The following is a 27,380-nucleotide window of genomic DNA, read 5'->3' as shown; positions in this document are numbered from 1 at the left end:
GAGCGAGACTCCACCTCAAAAAAAAAAAAAAGGCCGGGCGCGGTGGCTCAAGCCTGTAATCCCAGCACTGTGGGAGGCCGAGACGGGTGGATCACAAGGTCAGGAGATCGAGACCATCCTGGCTAACACGGTGAAACCCCGTCTCTACTAAAAAAATATAAAAAACTAGCCGGGCGAGGTGGCGGGCGCTTGTAGTCCCAGCTACTTGGGAGGCTGAGGCAGGAGAATGGCGTAAACCCGGGAGGCGGAGCTTGCAGTGAGCTGAGATCCGGCCACTGCACTCCAGCCTGGGTGACAGAGCGAGACTCCGTCTCAAAAAAAAAAAAAAAAAAAAAAAAAAAAAAAAAATCACCAATTTTAAGCATATGGTAAGTTGACAAGTGTATCCTACCACTGCAATCATGATATAGAATAGTTCCATCTCCCCACAAATTCTCTTCTGGCCTCTCCCAATCCTCTCCGCAAACCTCTGGCCCTGGCAACCACTGATCTCTCTAGCATGAGCTTTATCTTCTCTAGAACTTTATATAAATGGAGTTATTGACATACAGACTTTCGTGCCGGCTTCCTTCCCTTAACATGCTGCTGCTGAGACTCACCCGGGCTGTGTGCATCAGCACATCCCACCTTTTCACGTTGAGTAGAATCCATTGTAAGGGTGTCTCGCCGCTTATCCACTTACCGTTACGTGTTTATTTGCTTTTTGTATATCTTTTTGGTGAAGTGTCTATTCAGATCTTATATAAGGTCTGTAATCTTTTTTTTCTTCTTTTTTTGAGAGATAGGGTCTTGCTCTGTCGCCCAGGCTGGAGTGCAATGGTGCAATCTTGGCTCATTGCAACCTCCACCTCCCATGTACAAGTGATTCTTCTGTCTCAGCCTCCCAAGTAGCTGGGATTACAGGTGCGCACCACCACACTCCGCTAATTTTTGTATTTTTTAGTAGAGATGGAGTTTCACCATATTGGCCAGGCTGGTCTCGAACTCTTGACCTCAGGTGATCCACACACCTCAGGCTCCCAAAGTGGTGGGATTACAAACGTGAGCCAATGTGCCTGACCAGGTCTGTACTCTTAACCAGCACACTCTATCTGCGCGTTTTCCTTGAGTCTCATCTATTAAGTGAAAATAAAAATGCAAGCATGAAAGAAGACTGCTGCTGTTCCATCTGCCTTTCTCCCACTGTCTGGGGAAACCGCCCCCCCCCAACACACACACCTCTGCAGTCACACGAATGTTTTAGTCAATGTCGACGTTTCCACACTGGTAACAGTGACAGCTTAGTGGTCCAGAGGCGGGTGCCTGAGCCTGTTTAAAACAATCCCAGTCCTTCCTTGGGACTAGTTTCTAACTTGGACTGGCTGTTCTCTTGAACTGAGGACGTCGTGGAAGTTGAAAGCTGTTAGTGGCCATGTGCCACCATGTTCTCCAGGAGCAGATAAAGCTGGCCACCGCAGAAGAGAGTGACCCAGTCACAGGAAGAGAGGTCGAGGCAAGACGCAAGGAGCCCGGCTCTAGCCAGTCCCAGGCCCAGTTGTATCCCTACTCTTGGCCTCTCTGAGGCCCTCCCGAGTCTTCTAATCATTTCTCTTTCTTGCTTAGGCAGCTTGGAATTGGGTTTTTGTCACTAAAACCCCAAAGAGTCCAAACTAACCCACTAATGTACTGGGTCATTGTGGGAATTCCACGAGCTCTGTACATAAACTGCTCACACACACTACCTGCGGCATGGCAGAGTCGCCACAGATGGTGGCTACGACACTGCCAGGCAGACGATCCCAGCTAGAATGACCAGGCACTGGGTCCTGCTGCCCTCACTTCACTCGGTGTCCTTGGATAGCCACAGCCTCACCAGGACCGTGTGTGCAAAGACCTTAGGGGTTTGAGGCAAGGCCGGAGCTTGACTTGACAGGGGACAAAGAACAACTTAAGACTCTGTGAAGTGGGAAATGCCGTCTGTGAGAAAGACGCCATTGTGCAGAACTGACTGACCCAGCCTCTAGACTCTTCCTACATTCAAGAAATGAATGATTCGGCTGGGCGCAGTGGCTCACGCCTGTAATCCTAGCCCTTTGGGAGGCTGAGGCGGGTGGATCACCTGAGGTCAGGAGTTCAAAACCAGTCTGGTCAACATGGCGAAACTCATCTCTACTAAAGTACAAAAATTAGCCAGGCATGATGGCTGGTGCCTGTAATCCCAGCTACTCGGGACGCTGAGATGGGAGAACCGCTTGAACCTGGGAGACAGTGGTTGCAGTGAACTAAGATTACACTACTGTACTCCAGCCTGGGCAGCTGAGGGAGACTCCGTCCAAAAAAAAAAAAAAAAAAGATTCATCATTAGTCTTTTGTTTGAGACAGAGTCTAGCTCTGTTGCCCAGGCTGGAGTGCAGTGGCATGATCTCAGCTTACTGCAACCACCGTCTTCCAGGTTCAAGCAATTCTCATGCCTCAGCCTCCTGAGTAGCTGGAATTACAGGCATGTACCACCACACCTGGCTAATTTTTTTTGTGTTTTCAGTACAGATGGGGTTTTGCCACATTGGCCATGCTGGTCTCCAACTCCTGACCTCAGGGGATCCGCCTGCTTAGGCCTCCCAAAGTGCTGGGATTACAGGCATGAGCCACCGCACCTGGCCATCATTAGTCATTTTTCTACAAGTTATTAGGCATAAATTGTGAAACATCCGCAGAAAGGATTGTGTGTTTGAGATCATCTCTGGTCCAGTTCTTTGCCTGTCCCTGCATCCATGCCCTTTCCACCTGAGCCTGCAGCTCCATCTACTCCAGGACCAGCTGGACTCCCCCACCCCTGCCTGCTGAGTTTAGCTGTTTCCATGGCTCTAGCCAGTGGCCTGTTGGGTAAAGGATGGTGTGTCAGTTCTGACCTAGGCCTCAGAAGGCCTTGCGTTTTCTTTTGGCTCTCTTGCCATTGTTACAAGACTATGCCCCCCATCCCCGTAGCTGGAGGACAATGAAGGATACACAGAACAGGGCTGCCCCACCCAAGCCAACCTGCAGATGCAGGGGAGCCCAGCTGGGATTGGTGGAGCCAGCCAAATAAACGTGTACTATTCAGAAGTGCAATTTTATTTTTATTTGAGATGGAGGGGTCTCACTCTGTCACCCAGGCTGGAGTGCAGTGGTGTCAGTGTAGCTCACTACAGCTTTGAACTCCTGGGCTCAAGTGATCCTCCCACCTGAGTAGCTGGGGCCACAGACATGTCCCACCATGCCCTATTTCCTTTGGTATAGACAGGGTCTTGCTTTGTTACCCAGGCTGGTCCAGATCTCCTGGGTCCAAGAGATCTTCCTGCTTTGGCCTCCTAAAGTATTGGAATTGGAGGCGTGAGCCACTACACTGGACCAGAAATGCAATTTTAAATGAGATACCACTATACACCGACCACTAGGACTCAAAGTAAAAAGACAACACCAAGTGTTGGTGAGGACTTGTATGTAGCACCTGGACTTTCATGCATTGTTGGTGGAAACAGAACATGATACACCTTCTTTGGGAAACATTTTGGCCATTTTTTTTTCCCCCACACGGAGTTTCGCTCTTTTTATCCAGGCTGGAGTGCAATGGCATGATCTTGGCCCACTGCTCCCTCCGCCTCCCAGGTTCAAGTGATTCTCTTGCCTCAACCTCCTGAATAGCTGGGATTACAGACATGTGCCACCACACCCAGCTAATTTTGTATTTTTAATAGAGACGGGGTTTCTCCACGTTGGTCAGGCTGGTCTCAAACTCCCGACCTCAGGTGATCCCCCCCCATCTCCCCGCCTCGGCCTCCCAAAGTGCTGGGAATTACAGACGTGAGCCACCACGCCCGGCTTGGCAATTTCTTAAAAGGTGAACTATGTACTTAGCATATGACCCAGTGATCCAATCCCCAGGAATCCTGGAGAAATGAAAACACTTCCATACATGTACTTGTACTGAAATGTTCATAACAGCTTAATTCATAACCATCCCAGACTGGAGACAAGACTAATGTCTATCAACTGGTGAATGGATAAACACATTGTAGTACTGTGTATCCATGCAACAGAATGAGCTGCTGGGAAGTGCAACGTGAATTTCCAGAAGCATTGTGCCGCATGCAACACACATGCTCTGTGGCTCCACTTCTACGAACTCTACAGCAGGGAAGGTGGATGCGGTGGAACACATCAGGACAGTGTTTGTCTCTGGAGTGGGTGTGGGGGTCACGGGGAAGGGCCTTGAGGGAGCTTTCTGGGATGCTGTTAAGGGGAAACAGTTCAGATGGTTGGAGCAGGGAGAGACCAGGGCGTGCAGTTAGAGGTTTGAAAGGTGGGCGAGGCCAAGCGGCAAGAGCCTTGCGCGCATGATCTGATTCGGCTGTTACCCTGAGCACAGCGGCCGACACTCGTGGGTTCCAGGCTGGGCCAGAGACTCAGTCTTCCCCTTTTTGCCCAAGCTGCCATCCCTTAAGACACTTAGTAGTTCCCTGCTTCCTCCCCAATTTCCGGCACGTGATACTCTGGAAACATTAAAGCCTGCGGGGTAACATAAACCTCCTGGACCCCCGCCTTGGCACAGGAGGGGATGCGGATGTTGGTTGGGAATAGCAGACACAAAGGTGGTGGGTTGGTTTCCCAGGGCTATCGTAACAAAGTATCACAGACTGGGTGGCTTAAACAACAGAAGTTTTTTTTCACCAACCTGATGCTTTTGTTTAAAAAATAATAATTAAAAATAATTTTAAAAAACAAAAACCCAGAAATTTATTCTCTCACAGTTCTGGAGGTCAGAGTCCAAAACCAAGGCACGAGCAGGGCCTGTGCCCCCTCTGATGGTGCCGAGGAAGGATCTGTTTCTAGGCCTGTCTCCTGGCTAGAAACTGGTAGTGTCAGGTGTCCCTTGGCTGTCTTCTCCCTGTGTCTTTTTACGTGATGTGCTCTCTATGGGCATGTCTGCCTCTGTGTCCAAATTTGTGTGTGTGTGTGTTTTTTTTTAAAGACAGAGTCTTGCTCTGTTGCCCAGACTGGAGTGCAGTGGCATGACCTCAGCTCACAGGCAGCCTCTGTCTCCCGGGTTCAAGCAATTCTTGTGCCTCAGCCTCCTGAGTAGCTGGAATTACAGGCATGTGCCACCACGCCTGGCTAATTTTTTTGTATTTTTAGTAGAGACTGGATCTCCCTATGTTGCCCAGGCTGATCTCGAACTCCTCTGAGCCTCCTACCTCAGCCTCCCAAAAGTGTTGGGATTACAGGTGTGAGCCACCATAGCTGACTTAATTTGTGTGTTTTATAAAAACACTAGTCAAATTGGATTAGGGCCCAACCTAATGATCTCATCTATTTTTTAAATAGAGATATGATCTCACTATATTGTCCAGGCTAGTCTCAGACCCGAGGGCTCAAGTGATCCTTCCTCTCCAGCCTCCCTAGTAGCTGGGACTACAAGCATGCACCACAGTGCCTGGCACGACCTCATCTTAAAAGACCCCGTTTCCAAATAAGGTCACATTCGTAAGTATTGGGAATTAGGACTTCAACATTTTGGGGGACACAATCTATAACAGCAGGCTCTATTTTATTTCTTTATATGACCTTCATCTAGCAGTCTGTCAGCTTCAACTGACAACCATCAGCTGTGCAGATTATATTTCTTTTATAAGTGTCTTGAGGCCGGCCATGGTGGCCCATGCCTGTAATCCCAGCAATTTGGGAGGCCAAGGTGGGCAGATCACCTGAGGTCAGGAGTTCAAGACCAGCCAGGTCATGATGGCAAAACACTGTCTCTACCAAAAAATACAAAAAATAGCTAGGCGTCAATCCCATTACTGGGTATATACACAAAGGATTATAAATCATGCTACTATAAAGACACGTGCACACTCATGTTTATTGTGGCACTATTCGTAATAGCAGACTTGGAACCAATGCAAATGTCCATCAGTGATAGACTGGATAAAGAAAATGTGGCACATATACACCATGGAATACTATGCAGTCATAAAAAAGAATGAGTTCATGTCCTTTGCAGGGACATGGATGAAGCTGGAAACCACCATTCTCAGCAAACTAACACAAGGACAGAAAACCAAACACCGCATGTTCTCATAAGTGGAAGTTGAACAATGAAAACACATGGACACAGAGAGGGGAACATCACACACTGGGGCCTGTCGGCAGGGGGGTAGGGGACTGGGGGAGGGACAGCATTAAGAGAAATACCTAATGTAAATGATGAGTTGATGGGTGCAACAAACCGACATGGCACACATAAACCAACGTAATAAACCTGCACGTTGTGTACATGTACCCCAGAATTTAAAGTATTTAAAAAAAAAAAAAATTGGCCAGGCACAGTGGCTCATGCCTGCAATCCCAGCACTTTGGGAGCCCCAGGAAGGTGGATCACGAGGTCAGGAGACCGAGACCATCCTGGCTAACACGGTGAAACCCCGTCTCTACTACAAATACAAAAAATTAGCCGGGCATGGTGGTGGGCACCTGTAGTCCCAGCTACTCAGGAGGCTGAGGCAGGAGAATGGCATGAACCCGGAAGGCGGAGCTTGCAGTGAGTCGAGACCACGCCACTGCACTCCAGCCTGGGCGACAGAGTGAGACTCTGTCTCAAAAAAAAAATAAAAATAAAAATAGCTGGGCATGGGGGCGCACACCTGTGGTCCCAGCTACTTGAGAGGCTGGGGCAGGAGGATCCCTTGAGCCAAGGGAGGTGGAGGTTGGAGCGAGTCAAGATTATGCTGTTGCACTCCAGCCTGGGCAACAGAGCAAAAATGAGTGTATTGAATCTCTTGATTCATCTATTGAATAGGGCTCTCCTCTGGCTGCCACGCTCTGAACCGAGGCTGGCTGTTTAGACAGGCTGCAGCACACAGCAGAAGACTTCCTGTTTAAAAATGTCAGAATGCTGCTGCTTCTCTCCAAATCTACCCCAAAGCAGCAAGGAGAACAAGCAGCAGAAATCCAGACCTTGGCACTAAGGAAACTGGGAGACATCTGAAACCCTCAGCCACGAAAGTCTGAGGAAGGGATGCCAACTGCCCTGAATGTTAAACGGGTGCAAGGAGAGGGGTGCGTCCTGGAGGCAGCCATCTGAGCATAATTCTCCAAAGTCAGTGACACGCCAGGGAGTGAAGCATGACAGGATGCTCAGGTGGGGACTTGCCCAGACCCAGGCAAGGAGCTGGAGTGAACACAGGAGGTGAGGCTGAATGCGGAGTCACACAGACAGCCTTGTTTGAAGGAAGGAATCTGCAGGTGAGGTTGGGCAGAGAGGAGCAACTGTCCACCATGAGCCTGAATCCGATGAGCTCGGCGGACAGGAGGAGTGAAGGTTATCCACTCATGCGGATGCTGCTCTCCTAGAGCATAGCCCAGGCCCTTCAACTCCTGACATCTGGTGGTCTAGAGCTGCCTCATTCAAAGATGACTGATAGGCCAGGCACAGTGGCTCACACCTGTAGTCCCAGCACTTTGGGAGGCTGAGGTGGGAGGATGGCTTGAGTCCAGGAGTTCAAGACCAGTCTGGGCTACAGAGTGAGACCTCATGTCTACAAAAAATACAAAACTTAGCTGCGCGTGATGGCTCACGCCTGCAATCCCAGCACTTTGGGAGGCCATGGTGGGCGGATCAGTTGAGCTCCAAAGTTCAAGACCAGCCTGGGCAACATGGCAAAACTTTGTCTCTACAAAAAATACAAAAATTAGCCAGGCATTGTGGCACACACACCTGTAGTTACATAATGAGGAGGCTGAGGCGGGAGGATCGAGGGAGCCCAGGAGGCGAAAGTCATAGTGAGTCAATATCATGCCACTATACTCCAGTCTGGGTGAGAGAGTGAGACCCCACCTCAGAACAAAACAAAAGCCATCACAGCCAGCCAGGCACAGTGGATGCAGCACAACTGAAAAGAAGTAATTCTGAAATCATAAAAAGAGAAGAAAAAAAACCAATACATTGGGATTGAGAAAAATAGTAAAGAACAAGGTAGAATAGACAAAAGTTTAAAATGAATACACAGAAAATGATAGACATGAAGATCCAAGAAGTACTGTATACATTTAGCTAATATTCCTGGAGGCAAACACAAAAATAATAGAACAGGAAAAAGATTTTTTTTTTTTTTTTTTTTTTGAGGTGAAGTCTCGCTCTGTTGCCAGGCTGGAGTGCAGTGGTGTGATCTTGGCTCACTGCAAGCTCTGCCTCCCAGGTTCAAGGGATTCTCCTGCCTTAACTTCCTGAGTAGCTGGGACTACAGGCATGTCACCATGCCGGGCTAGTTTTTGTATTTTTGGTAGAGACAAGGTTTCACCATGTCGGCCAGGCTGGTCTCAAACTCCTGATCTCAAGTGATCCACCCACCTTGGCCTCCCAAAGTGTTGGGATTACAGGAGTGAGCCACTGGCACCTGGCCAGGGAAGAAATTTAAAGAAAGAAAATAAGCCAAGAGGGCTTTCTAAAAATAAAATGACTTGGATCAACATACTGATAAGGTATATACCAAGCCCTAGGAAAAAATGAAACAGTATGACCAGTGTATTAGTCAGGGTTCTCTAGAGGGACAGAACTAGATGTTTAGAGGATGTATGTATAGATGAGAGGGAGTTTATTTATTTTTTGAGATGGAGTCTCGCCCTGCCACCCAGGCTGCAGTGCAATGGCATGATCTCAGCTCACTGCAACCTCCACCTCCCGGGTTCAAACGATTCTCCTGCCTCAGCCTCTCAAGTAGCTGGGATTACAGGTGTGTGCCACCATGCCTGGCTAATGTTTGTATTTTTAGTAGAGGTGGGGTTTCACCATGTTGGCCAGGCTGGTCTCAAACTCCTGACCTTGTGATCCGCCCGCCACGGCCTGAGAGGGAGTTCACTGAGAATTGACTTGTACTATCACTAGGTTAAGTCCCACAATAGGCTGTCTGCAAACAGAGAAGCAAGGAAGCCAGTAGTGGCTCAGTCCAAGTCCCAAAACCTCAAAAGTAGGGAAGCCGACAGTACAGCCTTCAGTCTGTGGCCAAAAGCCTGAGAGCCTCTGGCAAACCACTGGTGTAAGTCCAAGAGTCCAAAAGCTGAAGCACTTGGAGTCTGATGTTCAAGTGCAGGAAGCACCCAGCACGGGGAAAAGATGAAGGCCAGAAGCCTCAGCAAGTCTGCTATTTCAACTTCTGCCTGCTTTTATCCTAGCCATGCTGGAGGCTGATTAGAGGGTATCTACCCATACTGAGGGTGGGTCTGCCTCTCCCAGTCCACGGACTCAAACATTAATCTCCTTTAGCAACACCCTCACAGACACACCCAGGAACAGTACTTTGCATCCTTCAATCCAATCAAGTTGACATTCAATATTAACTGTAACTGGGATTACAGGCGCCCACCACTAGGCCTGGCTAATTTTTGTATTTTTAGTAGAGATGGGGTTTCACCATGTTGGCCAGGCTGGTCTCGAACTCTTGAACTCAGGTGATCCACCCATCTCGGTCTCCCAAAGTGCTGGTGTTACAGGCGTGAGCCACCGTGCCCAGCCGGTAATTTGGTTTAGATGAGGTCAAGAAGAGGAGCCTCTATGATGGAAGTAGTGACCTCATAAGAGACACTAAAGAGCTTGCTCCTTCTCTCTGTGCCACATGAGGACACAGTGAGAGGGTGGCCATCTGCAAGGCAAGAGGAGAGCCCTCACTAGGAACAGACCCTGTGGACACCCTGATCTCAGACTTCCAGCCTCCAGAACTGGAAGAAAATACATTTCTGTGGTTTATGTTTACCTTGCATCCAGTCTATGGTATATTGTTATGGCACCATCAGCAGCCAATGCAACTTAAAAATAGTCACTGGTACAATGACACAAAACTCCCAAACTATAAGATACACACCCTACAGAGCAAACAGATTAAACAGTGAGATATTTTGAACATAAATATGCAGACAGCGCTAAAACCAAACATTTTCTTCTATCCATAAGTATAAAAATGGGCTAATCTTCCTATGAAGTCTTAGATTGAATAATGAAGCAAAACCATCATAAACTGTGGATAAGAGACGAGATTCACCCAAACACAAAGAGATTCAGGAAGGTTCATCCCTTCCTCTTTTCCACTAAGGGGAATTAAGCATTTCCTATGGGATGGCACTATTTCTATTTTTTTTTTTTTTTTTTTTTTTTTGAGTTGGAGTCTCTCACTCTTTCACCCAGGCTGGAGTGCAGTGGTGTGATCTCGGTTCACTGCAATCTCTGCCTCCCATGTTCAAATGATTCTCCTGCCTCACCCTCCCAAGTAGCTGGAATTACAGGTGCCCACCACTGTGCTGGGCTAATGTTTTGTATTTTCAGTAGAGATGGGGTTTCCCTACGTTGGCCAGGCTGGTCTTGAACCCCTGACCTCAGGTGATCCGCCTGCCTCGACCTCCCAAAGTGCTGGGATTACAGGCGTGAGGCTGGGCTGGCATCATTCTAAGCACCAAGGTTGGATTCATGTATAGACAAATCCTGTCCTCGTGGAGCTTACGCATAATCAAGCACACAGATGATTTCAAGCAGGTGATTTCAGCCATGGAAGGAGATGAAGAGGGAAGGAGAAGTGACAGGTGGGCTTGAGAAACAGCTGGAGGGGAGCGAGCCCAGGGAAGAAGGGACATGAGGCCTGACAGGCGGCAGGGGACCACCACACCCAGCTAATGTTTTGTATTTTTAGTAGAAATGAGGTTTCCTTGTTAGCCAGGCTGGGGACCAGATCTGACGTTCAGAAGAGCGGCACAGCCTACAGATGCCTTTCTGAAGTCATCAGCTTATTGATGGTATTTAATGCCATGAGACAGGGTGAAATCACAGGGGGCAGATGGATCACGGGTTCTTAACCTTTTTTGGTTTCACGGACCCCTTTGGTAATCTGCCTAGAGTCCTTCCTCCGACCCTGGTTTCTGACATCCAGTCTCCTCCTCCTCCAGCACCCTCTGACCCGCCTGCCTCCCTAAGGACGCTTGTAATGATTACACTGGGTACACCTGGGTAACCCAGGCTCCTCTCATCTGAAGACCCTTAATATATGTTTTTTAAGACAGTTTTGCTCTTTAAATTTTTTATTTTTTTGAGATGGAGTTTGGCTCTTGTTGCCCAAACTGGAGTGCAATGGCACAATCTCGGTTCACTGCAACCTCTGCCTCCAGGGTTCAAGCAATTCTCCTGCCTCAGCCTCCCGAGTAGCTAGCATTACAGGCGTGCACCACCACAACCAGCTAATGTTTTGTATTTTTAGTAGAAATGAGGTTTCCTTGTTAGCCAGGCTGGTCTCGAACTCCTGACTTCAGGTGATCCGCCCGCCTCGGCCTCCCAAAGTGCTGGGATTACAGGTGTGAGCCACCATGGCCGGTCTAAAATATTTTTAAAGTTGTGATACAGTTGATAGTGTTGCTACAAACTTAGAGACTCAAAAGAATGCAAAATTTGTACCTTACCTCTGGGGAGGCCAGAAGTCTGCAGTTTGACTGAGCCAAAATCAGGGTGTCGGCAGAGCCATGTTCCCCCGGAGGCTTGAGGGGAGAATCCATTCTTTGAGTTTTCCAGGCTTTTTTTTTTTTTTTTGAGACAGAGTCTCCCTCTGTTGCCCAGGCTGGAGTGCAGTGACGCAATATTGGCTCACTGCAACCTCCACCTCCTGGGTTCAAGCGATTCTCGTGCCTCAGCCTCTTGAGTAGCAGGGATTACAGGTGACTGCCACCATGCCCAGCTAATTTTTTGTATTTTTAATAGTGACGGAGCTTCACCGTGTTGGCTAGGCTGGTCTTGAATTCCTGACCTCAAGTGATCCGCCGTCCTTGGCCTCCCAAAGTGCTGGGATTACAGGCATGAGCCACTGCGCCCAGCCTCTTTTTCAGCTTCTGGAATCTTCCTGCAGTCCATAGCTCCTGGTCCCCTCCTTCAAAGCTAGAGTGTAGCATGTTTGAGTCCCCCCTCCTCCCCCCTCCAACCCCGGCTTCTGACATCCAGTCTCCTCCTCCAGCACCCTCTGACCCGCCTGCCTCCCTCTTATAAGGACGCTTGTGATTACACTGGGTACACCTGGGTAACCCAGGCTCCTCTCATCTGAAGACCCTTAATTTAATCACAGTAATCCTAAGAAAAAAGATTTTTTAAAGCAAAAATGAATTTAAAAAGAAAACTGCCTTTGGTCAGTGAAAGCCTCTTCAGGTTCGTCCTTGGTTCTTTTGACAGGGCCTGGTAGACTCTGAGCACTTCCTTGCCTACCCTGCCAAACACATCAGTGGTGTTTCCTCCAGAGCTTAGATGACAGAAAGTCCTTATTCTTTTAATGAAGTCAGCATAACATTAAAATCCAATAAAATAGCATTCGAAAGAGATAGCTTCAGATCAAATACATTTTACATAGTCATGTGTCACTTAACAACAGGGAAATGTCTAAGAAATTTGTGGCTAGGCGATTTTATCATTGTGCAAACATCATTTAATTACACAAACCTATAGGGTAGCGCCTGCTACCCACCTGGGCTCTATGGTATGGCCTATTACTCCTAGGCCACAAACCTGTACAGCATGTTACTTGTGAAAGTTGATTATATGACTTGGGTCATTCTTTTTTTTTTTTTTGAGACAGAGTCTCGCTCTGTCACCCAGGCTGGAGTGCAGTGGTACGATCTCAGCTCACTGCAGCCTTCACCTCCTGGGTTTAAGCCATTCTCATGCCTCAGCCTCCCAAGTAGCTGGGATTACAGCCGCCCACCACCATACCCTAATTTTTGTATTTTTAGTAGAGACTGGGGGAGGTTTCACCATGTTGGCCAGGCTGGTCTTGAACTCCTGACCTCAAGTGATCTGCCCACCTCAGCCTCCCAAAGTGTTGGGACTACAGGCGTGAGCCACCACGCCCGGCCTTTTGAATTGGGTCATTCTTGTCGGACCCAATTAAAACAGTTGAGAGGCTAGGGGGAAAAGCACTTAGAGCACATAACACAGCTCCAAGAATGCAATTCTCTGCAAGCCTGGCGGCCAAAACAGCCTGCTCTCACCTGAAACCAGTTTTACCTAATGGCTTCTGAAACATCCTGCTACCGCTCTAAATCTAGTTTTACCTACTGAAGCCACTTACCAATCAGAGCGTGCCAGCTACCCAACACTCTACTGGTGCTAATGGACTTTCTGGAAAAACAATGCATAGCATTTCTCCTATCTCTTCTTGTCGGACAGACAGGTCTGGCTCTGTTATCCACGCTGGAGTGCAGGGGTACAATCATGGCTCACTGCAGCCTCAACCTCCTAGGCTCAAGCGATCCTCCATCTTCAGCCTCCCAAGCAGCTGGACTACAGGCTGGGGGCCACCACACCCAGCTTATTTTTTATTTTGTTGTAGAGATGGGGTCTCACCATGTTGTCCAGGCTGGTCTCAAACTCCTGGGCACAAGCGATCCTCCTGCCTCTGCCTCCCAAAGTCCTGTGATTACAGGTGTGAGCCACCACACCTGGCCAACATTTCTCCTTTTTATAAAACCTCCTCTTTGTTCTTTGGACATACTGAAGACCAGTCAGTCTGTTTGTATGCCTGAAGTTGCAATTCTGGTATCCCAAATAACATGAGAAATTTAGGGATTCATCTCTATATTTTAATTTTGACTTCAATATACTGCACTGAATACTGTTGGCAGCGGTAACACAATGGTTTTGTGTATCTAAACACAGAAAAAGTACAGTAAAATATGGTGTAAAAGAGAAATAGTCTGGGCGCAGTGGCTCACGCCTGTAATCCCAGCTACTCAAGACTGAGGCAGGATTGCTTGAACCCGGGAGGTGGAGGTTGCAGTGAACCGAGATTGCGCCACTGTACTCCAGCCTGGGCGACAGAGCAAGACTCAAGACTCCTTCTCAAAAAAATAATAAAGTAAAATAAAATAAAATAAAACAAAATAAAATAAATTTTAAAAAAAGAGAAATAGTGCTTGCTTCAGTAGCGCACATACTAAAATTGGAACAATACAGAGATTAGCATGGCCGCTGTTTAAAAATTAAATTAAAAAAAATTGGGCACAGTGGCTCACGCCTGTAATACCAGCACTTTGGGAGGCTGAGGCGAGTGGATCACAAGGTCAGGAGTTCAAGACCAGCCTGGTCAAGATGGTGAAACCCCATCTCTACTAAAAATACAAAAATTATCCAGGCATGGTGGCAAGCACCTGTAATCCTAGCTACTCGGGAGGCTGAGGCAGAGAATTGCTTGAACCCAGGAGGTGGAGGTTGCAGTGAGCCAAGATGGCATCACTGCCTTCCAGACTGGGCGACAGAAGGAAGGCTCCATCTCAAAAAAAAAAAAAAAAAAAAAGCAAAAACAAAAATTGCTGGGTGTGGTGACTCACGCCTGTAATCCCAGCACCTTGGGAGGCAGAGGTGGGTGGATCATCTGAGGTCAGGAGTTCAAGACCAGCCTGGCCAACATGGTGAAACCCCGTCTCTACTAAAAATACAGAAATTAGCCCAGCATGTTGGCAGGCATCTATAATTCCAGCTACTCGGAGGCTGAGGCAGGCGAATCACTTGAACCTGGGAGGCGGAGTGAGGCTCCGCCTCAAAAAAAAAAAAAAAATAAATAAAAAACGGTACACTTGTGTGGGGCACTGATAGGACTGGAAGTTGTTCTGGGTGAGTAGGGAGTGACTGTGAAGGTTTAGGGCATTACACACTGTTTGGAGACTTTATAAACACTGCACACTTAGGCTATACTAAATTTATGAAAAGTAATTTTCTTTCAATAATAAATCTTAGCTTACTGTAACTTCATAATTTTTTTAACTTTTTGACTTTTTTGTAATAACACTTAGCTTAAAACACAAATATTATACACCTGTACAAAAATATTTTCTTTATATCCTTATTCTTGGCTTTTTTCTATTAACAATTTTTTTTTTTTTTTTGAAATGGAGTCTCATTCTGTCACTTAGGCTGGAGTGCAATGGTGCGATTTTGCCTCACTGCAACCTCCACCTCCCGGGTTCAAGTGATTCTCCTGCCTTGGCCTCCTGAGTAGCTGGGATTACAGGCGCACGCTACCATGCCCAGCTAATTTTTGTATTTTTAGTAGAGATGGGGTTTCACCATGTTGGCCAGGCTGGTCTCAAACGACCTCATGATCCGCCCACCTTGGCCTCCCAAAGTGCTGGGATTACAGGTGTGAGCCACTGTGCCCAGCCATATTAACAATTGTCTTGATGAATTCAGAAGTCCCACAGGTTTACAAAGCCATTTTTAAATTGTGAAATATTTCAGACACAATCAGTTTTATTTTTATTATTACTTTTTAAGCTATACCTACTGGAATGGGAGACAGTTTTAAAAGTTAATGATTTTCTTGGATGTTGCTGTTTTTAACTCCGTAAGTACTTCGGTTCTGCTAGTGCTGCCCTGAGCACTGGGGCTGGGAGAGCAGGTAGCAAGGGCTAGCATGGGATATAGCATAAAGACATATTTCTCTTCCCCTTCAAACTGGCTGGCACTGTAACCAATAAAATGTGGCCCATGTGACACTGGATGACTTCTGATGCTGGCCCTCCAGAGATCCAGCTTATGCTGTCCTTTATTTGGGAATGCTCCTTCTTGTAATCCATCTGCCATGCTATAAGGAAGCCCAAGCAGCCACATGGAGAGCCGCACGTGCAGGAGAACTAAGGCCCCCAGCTAGGAGCCTGCACCACATTGCTGGCTGAGCAAGTGAGGCCATTTTGGACTTTCCAGCCATTCCAGGACTCCATCCAATACCATCTAAAGCAGAACTGCCTGGTCAATCCACAGAATGAGGGGGAGGAAAATAGTCATCTGGGGCAAATAGTTGTTGCTAAGTTTGGGGACAATTTGTTATAAAGCAGGCCATGCACTGTGGCTCACTCCTGTAATCCCAGCACTTCAGGAGGCCAAGGCGGGCAGATCACCTGAGGTCAGGAGTTGAGACCAGCCTGGCCAACCTGGCGAAACCCCATCTCTACTAAAAATACAAAAATTAGCTGGGCATGGTGGTGGATGCCTATAGTCCCAGCTACTCAGGAGGTTTAGGCAGGAGAATCACTTGAACCTGGGAGGCAGAGGTTGCAGTGAGCTGAGATTATGACACTGCACTCCAGCCTGGGCATCAGAGCGAGACTCTGTCTCAAAAAAAAAAAAAAAAAAAAAAATTGTTATAAAGCAACAGATAACCGAGGGTGTGGATTATCACAAGTGTGAAATAACTTGGTACCTCCTTTCTCCCTCACTCCACCTGATGGCTTCCCACTCAGCTGCTACTAATACCTTTCTAGATTCCTCTACTGTGTGCTGTGATAGAAAGAGTGTGGCCTTTGGAGTCAGACAGCAAGTGGGTTTCATTCTAGATCTTGCACTTTCTAGCTGGGTGACTTTAAGTACAACACTTCTCTTCTCTAAAAGGTACTGAGAAAGCTAGATAAGGTTTTGTATACTCATAACCTACAGATGTGTCATTTCTCCAGGCACAGACCCTGGGAACACATGGCAGGGGGTGGGAGCGGTAACATACACAGCTTCCTGCCCACATAGGATGCATTTTGATTGGCATCTGCCCCATCCGAGCCACCCATTTCACCTCCAGCCAGGGAATTTCCATTCCCCACCCCCCCCCTTTTTTTTTTGTTTTTGAGACAGAGTCTTGCACTGTTGCCCAGGCTGGAGTGCAGTGGTGCAATCTTGGCTCACTGCAACCTCTGCCTCCTGGGTTCAAGCAATTCTCCTGTCCCCACCTTCTGAGTAGCTGGGATTACAGGCGCCCACCACCATGCCCAGCTAATTTTTTTGTTTTTAGTAGAGATGGGGTTTCACCATGTTGGCCAGGCTGGTCTCGAACTCTTGGCCTTGTGATTCATCCATCTCAGCCTCCCAAAGTGCTGGGATTACAGGCGTGAGCCACCGCACCTGGCCTCCATTTCCCTTTTTGTTGTTACGTCTCAAGAGTGTGAGAAGTGCGGGGCTGGGGGACGGATAGCATTAGGAAAAATTTCTAATGTAGATGACAGGTTAATGGGTGCAGCAAACCACCATGGCACATATATACCTATGTAACCAATCTGCACGTTCTGCACATGTACCCCAGAACTTAAAGTATAATAATACTAATTTAAAAAAAGAGTGTGAGAAATTTCTTCCATCTAGGACTCTCCATCTCATTCTCCCAGACAGCCCATTACTGGCTCAAATGCACCAATAAGGATTTCTGTTCAGGAGGGATCTGGGTGCGTGGTCTGACTTTAGAGGGAAGGCTGGCTTGCAAGGGCCAGTTGAGTGCGTGCTCAGCACCAAGCTAAGATGCAGGCCCAGGCTCCTGCTGTTTGGAGGTCTAACTGGACTCAAGGGACTACACAACTCTGTCAGCCACTTCCTCCAGCCTGAAGGTCTTCACCGCACCCCAGCACAGACACATCTTCAGGCTGGTCGTCTGTGCAGCTGTGGGTGGAAGAGCTGCCTGGAACCTGCCCGCATTTCTCTGATTTCCTTTCTCACTCAGACTTCTCAGCTTCCACTTACCAAGCTGGGGTGCTCTCCTGGCTTCTCCTGCCAGGTGGCCCTGTCCTCTCTGTCTTGTCTCACCCTTGGGCATCAGCTTGCCAGAAGCTGGCCAGCCCACATGCGGGATCTCCACCCAGAACCTTCCTGTCTGCCAACCCTTTGCCAACTCTCAGGGTGGGGAAGGAAAACCTCTCTCCCCCCTCCTCCCAGGGCTGACCGCTCCTTTTCCTTGTTTAATTTTCCAGAGGTTGCCGGTAGGCTGTGTCCGACGTACACCCAGCTGCCTGGAACAGAATTCACAGCAATGACGTTATCCCTGCCAAGTCCCGCTGCCACCGAACAACAGCAGACTCGTTTCCATGAGTCGGAATGAGAACCCAGATTGGAATCAGCTGTGGTTGCTAACCCTGTCTTTTTCCTCTGGGAGAAATTGTCATTTTAATGAAACCAAGGCACAGAAATGCTAAACAACCATCCCAATGTCATCAAACCAATCATCCACAGAAGCTGGAGACTAATATTGGCACTCAGGCCTGAGGCCACAGAAAATCTCCTTTCCCTCGGATGCATCTTCCTGGGTTGAAGTCCAGCTCCTAGACTCGCTCGTGTGTGCCCCGTTGAACAGAGCAGGGAGATCTGGATGCCTGGGTCCAGGAAGAGACTGCCCAAGCTCTCAACTGGCCTCCCCTGTAGGGGTGCTGCATCTGCCTGGCAGGCTGAGGACAGGCAGAGCCCAGATCACTGGGTCCCCTTGGCACAGACCCAGGGTCTTGGAGTGCTGCAGTTTGCAGCCACCAGAGTGCCTTCCTCCAGGGCTCCGCAGTTGATATCCAGGTTGTCCTTGCCGTCCTCAGGGAGTCTGGGGAAGGGTGGGAGGGGAAAGAGGAGAGGTGTTTAGGGTGCCGGGGCCTCGCTTCCCAGACAGACCTTCTAGCCTGTGTGCCTGTCACCTCTACCGGCCTGCGCACTGAGTGAGTCACTACACTGGTCAGCCATGTGACACTGGATGAATCCCCAAACCTCCCTGGGCAGCTGAACCCGCATCTGTAAAACGGGGGTGACAACCCTACTTGGGTGAACGTGCTGGGAACCCAAATAAGAAGTGAAGTGACAGGGACTAATCAGGCACCAGGCCGCAAGCATGGACGTGGGTTGCTTTCCGAGTGGCATTCCAGGTTAGGGGAGCAGCAAGGAGGTGGACCCTGGGACAAATGGAGGATCCAGAACAGCAGAGGAAGGAGAAAAGCCCATGGTCACTCACAGCTGGGGTGGCAGAGGGGCCTCGTCGATCCAGTGCCAGCCTTGGGGGCCTCGCCAGGCCCCCACCCAGGAGTGCCTGGAGACTGGGTATCTGCCCAGGAAGTCCTGAGGGAGAAAAGTAAGCTGGTCACTCCCCTGGACACTGGTGTGGCTCACCTGGGGTGTATGGGTTCCACAGGGTCCCACCTGGCCAATCCAGAAGGATCCGCTCAAGCCAGTGCTTGCAGAACAAAACCACCTTGAAAGCTGGATTGGATGCCTGCTGGGTGCCAGGCGCTGTGCTCAGGGCTGCGGGCCAGAATGAGGGTGACCCTGTCTCAGCCAAAGGGATGTGAACACTACTAAGCGATGCTCAATGGGCGTTGAATGGGCAAAGAAACAAGGAAGCTCAGAAAGCAAGAGAGGTGGTCAGGCACGGTGGCTCATGCCTGTAACCCCAGCACATTGGGAGGCCGAGGCTGGCGGATTACCTGAGGCCAGGAGTTCGAGACCAGCCTGTCCAACATAATGAAATCCCGTTTCTATTTAAAAAAAAAAAAAAAAAAAAAAAAAAAAAAAAAAGCTGGGCACAGGGGCAGGTGCCTGTAATCCCACCTACTTGGGAGGCTGAAACAGGAGAATCGCTTGAGTCCAGGAGGCAGAGGTTGCAGTAAGCCAAGAGCTTGCAGTAAGCAAGAGCGCCACTGCACTCCAGCCTGGGCTGACAAGAGGGAAACTCCATCTCAAAATAGTAATAATAATAATAATGCATGCAGACGTGCAGGAACAACAAAAACCAAAGTATGTTGGAGAGGTACTAGAGGAGACTTTTTTCTTTTAAATATTTGCCCTCAGTGTCACATTATTTTTAACAATGAATTAAAAAAGACAATGTTTTAAAGTACATATTTAAGATTTTTTCTTTTTTTTTTTTGAGATGGAGCCTTGCTCTGTCACCCAGGCTGGAGTACAGTGGCACGATCCTGGCTCACTGCAGCCTCCGCCTCCCAGGTTCAAGCGATTCTCCTGCCTCAGGCTCCTGAGAAGCTGGGACTACAGGTATGCACCACCAGGCACAGGTAATTTTCATATTGTTAGTAGGGACAGGTTTTGCCATGTTGGCCCAGGCTGGTCTGGAGCTCCTGGCCTCAAGTATCTATCCACTTCAGCCTCCCAAAGTGTAGAATTAGTGGTGTGAGCCACTGCACCCGGCCAAGATTTTTTAACTTGGAAAAAAAAAGTTTAAATATTTTAAGTCCCAGGGTGGGGACGTGGTGGAGTGGCAGCGATGCCGGCACAGTCCACATCAGCTTGTTCTTTCTGAAATGTCGTTTGGCGCTATGTAACAAGAGCAGCACCACCGCTCCTGCTCCAATGGGTGATTTCACTGGGAAATAAATCCGAGAATATAAAGGGAAAAATGAACTTATCTAAAGATAACATGGTGCCATTTGTGAAGAAAAACCGGAAACTCCCCAAACACTCAGCAACCGAGAAATAACGAGGTAAATTATAGGATGTCAACGTGATGGAAAATTATAGTGCTATTAAAAATGACAAGTGTATAGAAAATGTCATTATGCAGGAAAATGTAAATATGAAATCATGCCAAGTAAAAAAAAAAAAAAGACTATACTAGAAAGTACGTATCGCTCACAACAATGTCAAGAAGCACATGTTCACTGTGAGGCAGGTTAGGAGCAGAGTGGTGTACATGAATTCCGCGCATGCTGAATTCTTCTTCCCTGAGAAAATGGTGTAGGTCAACAAAGACAAGCCCTGGGAATCAGAAAGCAAGCACTGGAGTGATTATTGTCCCGTTGCTGCCACCTCCTCCATTCTTCAGATCTGAGCTAAAGGTTGCTTTTTTTACGGACACTGGGCTGACCCTCTCCCAGGTGAACTAGGTGCTCCTCTCTCCCCTCGGTTTCCACAACTTTCATAGAATAAAGTTGCCTCTTTTTTATTTAATTTTTATTTTTGAGACGGAGTCTTGCTCAGCTGCCCAGGCTGGAGTGCAGTGCCACAATCTCGGCTCACTGCAACCCCCGTCTCCCAGGTTCAAGGAATTCTCCCGTCTCAGCCTCCCGAGTAGCTGGGATTACAGGCACCTGCCATGATGCCCATTTTAGTAGCGATGGGGATTCACCATGTTAACCAGGCTGGTCTTGAACTCCTGACCTCAGGTGATCCACCGGCCTCGGCCTCCCAAAGTGCTAGGATTACAGGCATGAGCCACTGCACCCAGCCTCTCTTTTTTATTTTTTAAGAGACAGGATCTCACTAAGTTATCCGGGCTGGCCTTGAACCCCTGGGCTCAAGCGATGCTCCCATCTCAGCCTCCGAAGTAGCTGGGACTGCTGGTACGTGCCCGCACTCACGTGCTACCTCCTAATGGCTTGCCTCCTTGTCACTCTCCTGTATTAGATGGTGAACCTGGTGCAGGCCAGGAGCTTGTCTTACTCAACATCGCACTATGATAGCCCAGCACACAGTAGGTCAGCTCAGTGAAACTGCCTCCCCATGTTCACTGCCAAGAATCAGCAAGAGCCACAGTGAACCCAGGCCATCAGGCCACTGCGTGTCCCAGAAGTGTCACGGAAAACCCATCTTCTACCCCTCAAGGTTAGTACCAGTCAGTCAGCAGCCCAGAGAGAAACCAGGGGCAACTTCCAGGCTGAAGGTCGCTAATCTTACCCTTCTTGAATCCTAAAGAGCACACAGGAAAATGGAGAGTGGTGAGTGGGCGGAACAGAGAAGGTACACTGGGCAGCTGTTCCTTGGCTGGTGCTTCGGGGACACACTGGGGCCCAGGATGGGGCTGGGCGGGGAAACCTAGAGAGGATGGGAGGGCCCCAAGCTGCTCTGAGGTGGGAGTCAGAGGGCTGAGAGGCCCAACACCGTCTTCCTGGGAGCACTCAGCTGCCTGTTTGGGAAGGCACACCAGGGCTCAGTGCCTCTCCAGGGCTGAGATGGGGCCAGGCTACCCCATATGTAAATTCTGGCTCCATGACTTGTGAGCCACGTGACCTTAGAGAAGTTACCCAACCTTTCAGAGCCGCTGCGTGGTCCTTTGTAAAATGAGGATGCTTGTGATGAGGCTTGAGATACTAACATAAAGCCAGGGCCACCTAGTACATACTCATCCCATGTCCTCTTGCCTCTGATGTGTGGTGGGCAAAGCTTGTGACCTACCTCCGACACACATGAGCCCCTTTAATGCTTACAGCAACCTCAAGAGGACCCTGGCCTTCTGTCAGAGCCCCAAGCCATCTGCCTCTCTCTCCCTTCCCCTCTGGGCCTCCTGGTGACAGGAACTGAAGGCCTCCCCCCAGCCCCAACCCCACCTAGACCCACCCACTCCATTCCATTCTTCTTTTCCTTGCAGTTGAGACTCTTGATCTCACTGTTAGCAAAAATGGTGGTGTGGGGAAGGTATTGTTCAGAGTTACAAATAAACTCCAGGAACTACTAAGTAATTTGTGGCTAAAAGGACTGCTCTGTGCAAAAGATCCTGAGGCCTCCTTAAACTGTGGATTCTCCAACTGTGCCACTAATATGGGGAGAAGGAATGTGATCCTGAGCAGAATGGACTGAAAATCTCATCTTTTACATCTCAAAATTACAGAAAATTATTTCCTATGCCTTCATACGTTTCTTTTTAAAAAACTGTGATAAAAGATTCATGGCCAGGCATGGCTGCTCGCAGCTATAGTCTTAGCACTTTGGGAGGCTGAGGAGGGCGGATCACTCAAGCCCAGGAGTTTGAGACCAGCCTGCGTAACATAGTGAGACCCTGTCTCTACAAAAAATACAAATATTAACCAGGTGTGGTGGCACACCGCTATAGTCCCAGCTACTCAGGAGGCTGAGGCCGAAGGATGGCTTGTCCCTGGGAGGTCGAGGCTGCAGTGAGCCATGATCGCACCACTGTACTCCAGCCTGAGTGACAGAGCAAGATCCTGACTCAAAAAAAAAAAAAAAAAAAAGTTTAATGACATAACATTTACCACTTTAACCATGGTAAGTGTTCAGTTTAAGGGCATGAAGTATATCCACATTGTTGTGAAACGGTCATCACTATCCATCTCTTGAACTTTCTCACCTCCCCAAACTGAAGCTGTCCTCATTAAACAACTCCCCATCCCCTGCTGCCCTGGCAACCACCATTCTACTCTCTATCCTCACCCATGTCTGTTTTCATATTAAAATGTTTCAAATTACTTTTTTTTTTTTTTGAGAAGGAGTCTCGCTCTGTCACCCAGGCTGGAGTGCAGTGGCCAGATCTCAGCTCACTGCAAACTCCGCCTCCCGGGTTTACGCCATTCTCCTGCCTCAGCCTCCCGAGTAGCTGGGACTACAGGTGCCCGCCACCTTGCCCGGCTAGTTTTTTGTATTTTTTTAGTAGAGACGGGGTTTCACCGTGTTAGCCAGGATGGTCTCGATCTCCTGACCTCGTGATCCGCCCGCCTCGGCCTCCCAAAGTGCTGGGATTACAGGCTTGAGCCACCGCGCCCGGCTCAAATTACTTCTCTTAATCCTAGGATGTATATGTATTCATGGTTTAAACTCTTTGAAATTAGGATCCGGCTCGAGTTCAACATGTGCTGTTAAGGTAGCTTCCTCCCTCCTCCACTCTGCAAAGCAAAGCTGTTATTAAACTAATGGTGAGCACTTACAACTTCCTACTTTTCACTAATCCTGAGCAAAACAGGCTTCTGGGGAAGATGAGCCACGTCTATCCTGTACCCCTGGGCGCCCTGGCCCTGGTGCGTTCCTGGGGTTTGTGTGCGCTGCTTCTATGTGTGTGTCCTGTCCTCCCCACCCTGCCTCAGCACCTTCGGGAGCTTCCGGTCCTTGTCCAGAACTCAGGAAAATTCCAGAGTCCCACAACCATTATATTCCAGATTTTAACTGCCTGGATCTTGAATCTTAGCGTTGTTCTTTTTGCAGGGAGGGGGTTTACCCAGAATATGATATGTTTTCTGCAGATTTCCTTATGTTTCAAATGATTGATGCTGTATGCATTTTTTTTTGTTAAATTCTTTATCTCAGGTTATGTTTCCAATTTGGATAGTTAAACCCACCTCCCCCCACTGGCAACAAGGAGGTCTAAAATCATCTGAGGTGAACCTGTCTGACGCGAGGCCTGTTTTACTGGCTTCCTGTTGGCATTTGCTGTGCTCAATTGATCTGTCTCAGGACAAAATGCCATGTTCATCAGTCTTAAGCGATGGGATTCCATAAGTAAGTAATGGGATGAACTATGTCCCTGCAACAATCTGATCCATGCCCTGCTTGACTCCTGGCCCCAACTCCAGGCACTCTGGAGACCATCTTTGGACCCACCTACATTCCTATAGGCCTTCAATTTGCAGATACAACCAGTCTGGGTCATTTGGTACAGGAGCCTGGGGTGCTTTCTTTGCACAGCCCATTCCCATCTCAATGACAACACCTCAGGGCCTAGCCCAGGATCTGAGCAGAAACCGTTCTCTACTGAGCTCCTCTTGCCCTCACAGGCTACTTGTGCCCTGGCATATTCCCCCAATCATAGCCTATATTATTTGTGGAACATTTAGAAATAAATGTTATTCCTGGTTACACAGTAATCTGTGCTCACTGTAAAACATCACCTCCAGCTGGGTGCAGTGACTCACGCCTGTAATCCCAGCACTTTGGGAGGCTGAGGCGGGTGGATCATGAGGTCAGGAGATCAAGACCATCCTGGCTAACACGGTGAAACCCCGTCTCTACTAAAAATGCAAATAATAGGTGGGCGCCTGTAGTCCCAGCTACTCAGGAGGCTGAGTCAGGAGAATGGCGTGAACACGGGAGGCGGAGCTTGCAGTTAAGCTGAGATCGCACCACTGCACTCCAGCCTGGGCGACAGAGCGAGACTCCATCTCAAAAAACAAACAAACAAAACAAAACAAAACAAAAATCACCTCCAGCAGATTTTTTTTTTTTTTTTTTGAGACAGAAGTTTTACTCTTCTTGCCCAGGCTGGAGTGCAGTAGTGCAATCTCAGCTCACTGCAACCTCCGCCTCCTGAGTAGCTGGGATTACAGGCGCGTGCCACCACACCTGGCTAATATTTGTATTTTTTTTAGTAGAGGCTGGGTTTCACCATGTTTGCCAGGCCAGTCTCTAACTCCTGACCTCAGATGATCCGCCCGCCTTGGCCTCCCAGTGTTGGTATTACAGGCGTTAGCCACTGCACCTGGCCCTCCAGCAGATTCTTACATGGGAAAATGGGAAGATACCAGCCACCCTTTCCTGAGCCTGCCATAGGGGTCATGAGGGGACCTGGCCCCAGCGTTGGTGGTGGCTCCAATGTCATTGTCTTGGTCTGTTTAGTCTGTTTTTTGTTGCTGTCACAGATTACCACAGAAAGGATAATTTATAAGGAAAATAAATTACTTCTTACAGTTTTGGAGACTGGGTCAGGTGCAGTGGCTCATGCCTATAATCCCAGCCCTTTGGGAGGCCAAGATGGGAAGGTTGCTTGAGGCTAGGAGTTTGAGACCAAACTGGGCAACAGAGTGAGACCTTGTCTCTACTAAAAATCAAAAAAATTAGCCAGGCATGGTTCCAGCTACTTAGGAGGCTGAGATGGGAGGATTGCTTGAGCCTAGGAGGTGAAGGCTGCAGCCCGCCATGATCACCACACTGCACTCCAGCCTGGGCAACAGAGCAAGACCCTGTCTGAAAAAAAGAGGGCTGGGCGCAGTGGGTCACACCTGTAATCTCGGCACTTTGGGAAGCTGAGGCAGGCAGATCACTTGATGTCACAAGTTTGAGACCGGCCTGGCCAACATGGTAAAACCCCACCTCTACTAAAAGTACAAAAATTAGCTGCATTAGGTGGCGGAAGCCTGTAATTCCAGCTACTTGGGAGGCTGAGGCACCAGAATTGCTTGAACCCGGGAGGCAGAGGTTGCAGTGAACCAAGTGGCGACCTGCCACTGCACTCCAGCCTGGGTGACAGAGCAAGAGTCCGTGTCAATTTAAAAAAAGAGAAAGAGGTTGGGTGAGGTGGTTCACGTCTGTAATCCCAGGACTTTGGGAGGCCGAGGAAGGTGAATCAACTGAGGTCAGGAGTTCGAGACCAGCCTGTATTTTGTCTCTACTAAAAATACAAAAATTATCCAGGCGTGGTGGTGGGACCTGTAATCCCAGCTACTCAGGAGGCTGAGGCAGAACTGCTTGAACCTGGGAGGTAGGTTGCAGCGAGCCAAGATCGCAGCACTGCACTCCAGTCTGGGTAACACAGCCAGACTCTATCTTTAAAAAAAAAAAAAAAAAAAAAGAGAGAGAGAGAGAGAGAAAAAGAGAAATGTAGGGGGACACACTGAAACCGTAGCAGCAGTGTTGGGGTGGGGTTTCTGAGCCAGGCATTTGGTGCAAATATCTTCTCTGACACTCTGATCAAGCACAAGTTACTCAGCTTTTCTTTGCCACAAGATTCCTTATCAATGAAAGAGAAAAAGAAACCATCATCTCCACATCACAGGGCTGCTTGAACTGTCAGGCCTCTGAGCCCAAGCTAAGCCATCATATCCCGTGACCTGCACATACACATCCAGATGGCCTGAAGTAGCTGAAGAATCACAAAACAAGTGAAAACGGCCTGTTCCTGCCTTAACTGATGACGTTACCTTGTGAAATTCCTTTTCCTGGCTCATCCTGGCTCAAAAGCTCCCCCACTGAGCACCTTGTGACCCCCGCCCCTGCCTGCCAGAGAACAACGCCCTTTGACTGTAATTTTCCACTACCCACCCGAATCTTATAAAACAGCCCCACCCCTGCCTCCCTTTGCTGACTCTTTTCAGACTCAGCCCACCTGTACCCAGGTGAAATAAACAGCCTTGCTGCTCACGCAAAACCTGTTTGGTGGTCTCTTCACACAGACGCGAGTGAAATTTGGTGCCGTGACTCGGATTGGGGGCCCTCCCTTGGGAGATCAATCCCGTCCTCCTGCTCTTTGCTCCATGAAAAAGATCCACCTACGACCTCTGGTCCTCAGACCAACCAGCCCCAGGAGCATCTCACCAATTTTAAATTGGATAAGCGGCCTCTTTTTACTCTCTTCTCCAACCTCTCTCACTATCCCTCAACCTCTTTCTCCTTTCGATCTTGGCGCTATCTTTCAATCTCTCCCTTCTCTTAATTTCAGTTCCTTTGCTTTTCTGGTACAGACAGGAGACGCGTTTTATCCGTGAACCCAAAACTCTGGCGCCGGTCACGGACTCGGGAAGACAGTCTTCCCTTGATGTTTAATCATGTGGGGACACTTGCTTGATTCTTCACCCATGTTTCAGAGGTGTCTGATCACGCAGGGATGCCTGCCTTTGTCCTTCACCCTTAGCGGCAAGCACTGCTTTTCTGGGGGTCAAGCACCCCCCACCCCTTCTCTCCATGTCTCCACCCTCTCTTTTCTCTGGTTGCCTCCTTCACTATGGGCAAACTTCCACCCTCCATTCCTCCTTCTTCTCCCTTAGCCTGTGTTCTCAAGAACTTAAAACCTCTTCAACTCACACCTGACTTAAAACCTAAACGCCTTATTTTCTTCTGCAATAGCGCCTGACCCCAATACAAACTCGACAATCGTTCCAAATAGCCAGAAAATGGCACT

At 48.6% G+C, this 27,380-nt stretch overlaps 1 protein-coding gene across 1 annotated transcript in view; it reads right to left on the bottom strand.

The window, feature by feature from the left end:
* Positions 1-17,285: 17,285 nt before the first annotated feature.
* KLRG2 (killer cell lectin like receptor G2) overlaps positions 17,286-27,380 on the bottom strand; it is a 30,472-nt gene continuing 20,377 nt past the window's right edge. The window contains exons 4-5 of the mRNA XM_010356286.2: positions 18,765-18,868; positions 17,286-18,362 (exon numbers count right to left, since the gene is read on the bottom strand). Coding sequence (XP_010354588.2) covers positions 18,242-18,362; positions 18,765-18,868 — 225 coding nt within the window. The 3' untranslated portion in view covers positions 17,286-18,241. The remainder of the gene's footprint in view (positions 18,363-18,764; positions 18,869-27,380) is intronic.

The sequence above is a fragment of the Rhinopithecus roxellana genome, chromosome 6 (genome assembly GCF_007565055.1).
Source record: "Rhinopithecus roxellana isolate Shanxi Qingling chromosome 6, ASM756505v1, whole genome shotgun sequence".
NCBI classification, from domain to species: domain Eukaryota; kingdom Metazoa; phylum Chordata; class Mammalia; order Primates; family Cercopithecidae; genus Rhinopithecus; species Rhinopithecus roxellana.
The sequence above is the reverse complement of the archived record's forward strand: the minus strand, read 5'-3'. Positions and strand labels throughout refer to the sequence as shown.